Raw genomic sequence first — 6,779 nt, 5'->3', positions numbered from 1 at the left:
TTTTTTTTTTTTTTTAACATGACCTTTCATTGACATGTCATAAATATACACTGACAGGTTGATCGAAGTAATTCTCTGTAAAATTTCTTATTTCTAACAAGTAGACTATGTTTACTTTATTTCAGGATGAAGAATGTGTTCGCCCTGGGGACCCAACAGATTTGACTTTCTTAGACAAGCTATCTCAGACTCACAAGGACCATGCACATTTTATATCTCATGTATCAGCAGACACTGCAACAAGAAAAACAATTGAACGGGATGTATGTTGAAATTTTAAGAAATATTGTTCTATTTTCTATTTAAAATAATTACTTTTGTCTTTATTTTCATCTCTGTTTTGGCAAAATTCAGATCACTGAAATTTAGCTGCATTATTTAATATAAATGTATCCTAATCTCCAGTGAGGTGGGTGGTTAAAGTGTTGTTATTTAGCTGTAATTTCATGGATTTAAATGGCAAAAGTTGAATTGAATCTACTTGATAAGACACCTGTTTATTTCAGACAATTTTTAGTGGATTGGATGCATACTCTCAGCAGCTAGAAGGCATTTATGATACAATAATGTACATTTCAGCTCAAGATATATGAGTTTAGTTGTTTTCTATTTATTATCTAAATTCTAGCTTTAAATCCACTTTCTCTACTTTAGGGTCCAGTAATACTATTTATATTAATGTATATACCAGCTTTTTTTGTCTATAGTTATGTGTATGCATATACACATGCTCAAATTTCTTGGTACCTTTATATATCTACTGTAGTTTGGACTACTCCATCTACTTCCTAAAATGGTGTTGAAATATTTCTACATTACCTTAGATATTTTTAACTATATCATATTAAAAGTGTATAGGGTTCAGAATTTTGTTCATAGCCAAGACAAATTTTCAAATAGATTAGTCTTTCTACATAAAAAAAATAAGTGTCACAAGATTGAAACAACTCACTGCTCTGAACTGTTGCAGGATTGTAAAATTAACAAATGATTTGTTAGTTTGCAGTGCTGACTTGATTTTCTTTGAGTATGTAAACTGGCCATACTGATTTTCCTATGATCTGCTATATAAAGAGATCTATTGTGCATCAACAATATTGTGACTTAAGAAACTTGCATTTGAAAACTTTTCAGGTGTAGAATGAGAAAAACATGAAAAATAAACTTCCAAGTTTTGAGTAGTAATAAAGGCTTTTTTTTTTAAAGTTTATTTTGACAGAAACCTCACATTTATGGGAAATAAGCATTGTCAGTCAGTCGAATTGTTACATGATTTGTACTTATTGTATCAACTTATGTAAAGAAATGAAATATCAATTCAGATCTGATGGGATTTGAACTTTAGAATGTCTTGTACTTTATCATTTCAACTTCTTCACTGTAGTATTACTTTTGATAACAGCCCCAATAATGATGATGCTTTCTTTTGATATATAGTAGTAATATTTTATTAGTCCCAAAGGCTCATATATACATTACAAAATGTTACAATGGGGATGTGCATATAAAAATAATATAGGATTGAGTGAGAGTAGAGCGGGGATCTTCAAAGGTCATCAGAACCTGTATAGTCGTGCAGACTACTCTCTGGCTTTGTGTTGTCACAGGTCACCTCTGCAATCATTACTTGGTCATGCACACTAGCTGCCATGCACACTAGTATAAATATCATTACTAACCCTAAAAAAAAGACAATGAATTTAAAGAGAGAAAAAAGAGGATGACAAATCAAGAGTCATTGTGAATACCAATATTTCTGGCCATGACCCTTGTGTTTATTTTCCTAATGCCTGACCACAAGTGCTTGGCACACCAGCTCTGCCTATGTCTTTACATTACCCATGGTCTTAAAGATCGGACACATGCTTCCATATTCCTTGTTGCAGTCAATGGAGCAAACACTGCCACACGTTGGCCAGTGATTTATCCAACTTCGTTTTTAAAAGCATAAATGAAAGCCAACATTTGCTTTTTTGGAAAATTAAAGCTATATCATTTACCTTTTTGTTTTCTCTTGTATAATTTTGTTTTGTAAGGAAGCACTCACTTTTACAACATACTTCACCTATGTTTTTTGTTTTTGTCTGGAGTTGACAAATGTCTAATATCTTATTTTGGTTTGTAACTCTAACAAGGAATGAGTTATTGTTGTTGTCAGTGCATTTGTTAGTCATTCAAGTTTGTGTTTCCACCACTTATTTTTATACATATCTGATTATAACTGTCTTCGTTTATAACTGTGTTTGTAATTTTTTCTATTAATTTTATTTGTTATTAAATTTACTTTTATGTTTTTATGTTGTGTTTTCAAAAATTGGTCGTTGGGGTATATTTGTTGCTATCATCTTAGTGACTAATACTCCCGCCAGCTATCTTAGAGATAGCTATATTAAACTATTAATAAGCAAAACAAATTGGATGTTTACAGAAGTATGTGTGCACAATAAAAATGTCAAAAAATTTCAGAGTAATAGTGGAGAATGGACCTTTAGATATTCTGAAACCATTTATTAGTTTTTAAAAAAATGAATAAAATAAAATAAAATTATTTTCCCAGTAATACACATGGTAAAAATTTAGTTTTGTAACAAACATTAGCAACAACAATACAATAGAAAACACAAAACAAAGCCAAAATACTGCACATATCTAGTGGCACAGAGAAGAAAAAATCTCATGTATGGATAACTGCCAATCTTCCTGAGAAAAAGCTTACCTATGTCTGCACATACAAGTGCAAATGTATGATCTACTTTCACTAACAGAGGTTTTTAGTCTAAATTATGTAAGATATATAAGTACCAAGAAGCTGAATCATATTCACAGATATACCTTTAAACAATAAAAGCTGCCATGCACACTAGTGTAAACATCATTACTAACCCTAAAGAAAAGACAATGAATTTAAAGAGAGATTGCAAAATGTTATACTGTTATCTAATATATTATTATCTAAATAATAACATTGTTAAGCATTGGTTAAAAATAGATTAATTTTAATGGTATATGCATAATTTCATTAAAATAATATTAACAATAGAAAATGCCTGAGTTGAAGAAAGTGGTATTGTTTCTTAAAACTAGAATATCCAAAAAGCTTCATGTATTCCTTGATCGTTCATTTAACTTTTGATCCATTATTACTTTGCTAGCAATTTCGTCTGATCCATTATGCTGGAGAGGTTACATATGATGTCAAAGGATTTTTAGATAAAAACAATGACCTTCTCTACCGAGACTTAAAAGAAGTAAGTTATATACAATTTATTGATATTTCTACTGTGTGATATTACATTTTATTCTGGCTTACAATTTTCTTTGATAATCATCGACAATTATACGATGTTCGTTTCTGACTTCCCAATCTTTACACTTGTCACCTACCTCCCTTCCGTCATATACATTTCCCATCTCTCTCTCCCCCATACATTCTTGCAGCTTCCATCCACCCATACTCCTGACTCTTCTGTCCCAATCATTTCTCAGACCTTGAGAGTCTATCTAGATATTTCATCATCCCTATATTTATCTCTTTCCAGCTCTACCCAATTACTCTCACATTCCCTTCTAAAATGTGAGTAGCCATATGAATCCTCTGTAGCAAGAAACCTGTTCTGCACTGGCTCCTTCTCATCCTCTCCTAGCATAAAGCCTCCCTGTCTAGTCTTATAGTCTTGTGAGCCACATGGCAACCACACTGGTACTGGCAGCTTGCAAAAAGCACCCAGCACATGCTGTTTAGTAGTTGGCATTAGAAAGGGCATTCATCCACAGAAACCATGCCAAAGCAAACACTGGAGCATGAAACAGTCCTTGGATTTACTGGATCCTGTCAAACTGTCCAACCCATGCCAGCATGGAGCATAGGCATTCAATGATGAAATAAGCACACTTATTTGCTTTTATGTTGTAAGAGTCAGCAGTCATTTTAGCATTAAGTATAATACTTCATATTATTTGTTTTGACTCTAGTCACTGAGTTCAAATACTGCTGTGGTCATCTTTGCTTTCAACCTTTCAAGTTCAGAAAGAAAGAAAAGTATCAATCTGGAGCTGTGGATTGGCAGAACTGAAAAAATCAAACTGGATGCCTTGCAGTATTTGTTCCAGTCCTTTTGTGTTCTAAGTTCAAATCCTACCATGGTCTATTTGGATTAATTCGACAACCAGTTTAACCCCACCATCTAACACCTTCGATGCCTTATGTGAACACCACTTTATTGCAAGCATTTAGACTAGGTCTTTGGCTTGAGGATTACTTCCTCCTTCCTTCCTGTCAGTCTTGGAGACCCTGTAAAGGGCAATGGGCACTACCTTGACTAGAAGAGTTTTTAACTGCTGAATTCAAATGAGATAAAGCTATAAATAATAGATGTAAATATTGGGTCAAAAACCCTTGTGAATAGAAAAGTTGAAGGCTGCCTCTGGGACCCACATCTTCTGTAATCATGACTGGCTTTCTACCATTGGACCAAAACAATCCTTCAAAATTCTTTGTTCGTTTCAGAAGCTTTGTTCTTACCAGATAATTGTATGTTGTTTACATCATAAGAATTTGGAAACTTCAATAGAACATGAAATAATTAGTTTTTTTTTTAACTGTAGAACCTTAGTTCTACAATTAAAAACAAATAATTTCACGTTCTCTCAAAGTTTCTAAATACTTATAAGTAAAGGCCCCTTCGGTCATGAATGACCATTGGATTGGACCTAGAAAGTTACCTTCCAAGGCACAAGTCTGAGCAGGGTTGTTTATGGAAGGCCATCAGTTGTCCATGCATACCAGTTTCCCCTCTCCATGTCACCGATGTTATCCAAGGGAAAGACAAAGGCCAATACAGCTTGGCACCAGTTCTTGAGCAAGACACTTTATTTCACATTGCTCCAGTTCACTCAACTGTAGAAATGAGTTGCGATATCACTGGTGCCAAGCTGTATCGACCTAAATACTTATGATATAAAAAGAAAATTGCTCATTTATTCTAGTGGTGTTGATACATTTTATCTCTACACATATATATATGTATATATTTTTTTTTTCTCTTCAGGTGATGTGTACAGCAACAAATCCAATAATTGCATTATGTTTTCAGAAGGAAGAACTTATCAGCAAGAAAAGACCAGAAACTGTATGTGTTTCTTAAGGCTTGAATTTGAAACTATTACTGTGTCCTTTGTTTAGATTGAAATTTATCATCAGTTAAGATTTTTTTTTTATTTATGAGAAAGTGAAATTAAAAAATTTTAACTGTTAGTTTTTAGAATTTTACAGTATTCTTGAATTTGGGATTGTAAACTGATTTATCTCTCTATATCACAAACAAACATACTCACATATATAGCTGTCCAGTAAGTTTTCATAAGTCAGGAAAAATCAGGCAATTACTTATTAGGTAATAGAGTGAGTGTATTATTCATACAACATTATAAATTTAGTCTCATAATAGCCAATTCATATTACTGAACAGTTTCATGTTAAAGAACCTTCCACGGGTGGTAGAATGATTTAACAATCATCAGATATGGTTCAGCTATTACTCGTACTTTAGCAATTCAGCAAAAGGTCAATAGGATAAATACCAGACTATAAAGTAAGTATTAAGATCAAATCAATTTCTTCAACTAAACACTGCTAGGCAGTCCTCTGCATGGAGTCAGTGACTGAAATAAGTAAAAGATAAAAGATAAATTATCTAATAAGTAAGCATTTGGTGAGTTATATCATATATTATGACAACCATTCATTGCTTAATTTTTAATCTTTTTAAATCAATTCCTTGCTCTGGTAAATGACAAGACTGACATAACTCTGAAACTTAATTCTAAATTGTTAACTATTTTATGTTAACTGCTTAGCCTGAACCCTTTTGTTACCATATTTCTGTTGAAATACACATTTATTATTTCAATTAATTTTGAAAATTATGAAGAATTTAGTAAAATAACTTTGTTAGTATTATGCTGATGTTTGGAACATAATTAACATGGAATTTTAATGGGAAATTTGAATTTACATCACTTTAGATAGGAAATATATATTTTAGAACCAAGGGTGGTCCCAGGTCAGTTGATATCAAAAGAGTTAAGGATATTGAGAACATTTGTTAAAGAACATTTAACTGACACATTGAAGAAGTTTAGCTTTTGTACAGAAGCTCTCTATGTTTGTGAAGGCATATGGTCTGGTGGTTAGAGTATTTAGCTCACAATCATAAGGTCATGAGTTCAATTCCCAGCCATGCATTGTATCCTTGAGCAAAATACTCTATTTCACATTGCTTCAGTCCACTCAGCTGGCCAAAATAAGTTGTACCTGTATTTCAAAGAGGCCAGCTTTGTCACAGCTGCGTTATGCTGAATCTCTTTGTGGACTTCATTAAGGGTATGCATGTCAGTCGAGTGCTCAGCCACTTACACATTAATTTCATGAACAGGCTGTTCCATTGATTGGACAACTGGAACCCTCATCTTAATAACTGACGGAGTGCCAGTTCTCTATGTTTATTCGAACCATTTGACCATTTGAAAGGGATATTTTTTCTACTGTGAAATTTTCCATTTTATTTTATGAATTTTCATACAAGAAAGGAGAAAGGTCATACTCTTTTACTTGTTTCAGTCATTTGACTGCAGCCATGCTGGAGCACCGCCTTTAGTCAAGCAAATTGACCCCAGGACTGATTCTTTGTAAGCCTAGTACTTATTCTATCGGTCTTTTTTGCTGAACCGCTAAGTTACGGGGACATAAACACACCAGCATTGGTTGTCAAGCGGTGTTG

General features: G+C 33.2%; 1 protein-coding gene across 3 annotated transcripts in view; it reads left to right on the top strand.

The window, feature by feature from the left end:
- The window catches only part of LOC106882562 (unconventional myosin-Ic), a 178,053-nt gene that overhangs the window by 108,838 nt on the left and 62,436 nt on the right, over positions 1 to 6,779 (top strand). For all 3 annotated transcript variants that reach the window (XM_052968713.1, XM_052968715.1, XM_052968714.1), the window contains exons 14-16: positions 126 to 263; positions 3,153 to 3,248; positions 5,049 to 5,129. In XM_052968713.1, coding sequence (XP_052824673.1) covers positions 126 to 263; positions 3,153 to 3,248; positions 5,049 to 5,129 — 315 coding nt within the window. The remainder of the gene's footprint in view (positions 1 to 125; positions 264 to 3,152; positions 3,249 to 5,048; positions 5,130 to 6,779) is intronic.

This window comes from Octopus bimaculoides, chromosome 6, assembly GCF_001194135.2.
Source record: "Octopus bimaculoides isolate UCB-OBI-ISO-001 chromosome 6, ASM119413v2, whole genome shotgun sequence".
Classification (NCBI taxonomy): Eukaryota; Metazoa; Mollusca; class Cephalopoda; order Octopoda; family Octopodidae; genus Octopus; species Octopus bimaculoides.
The sequence above is the reverse complement of the archived record's forward strand: the minus strand, read 5'-3'. Positions and strand labels throughout refer to the sequence as shown.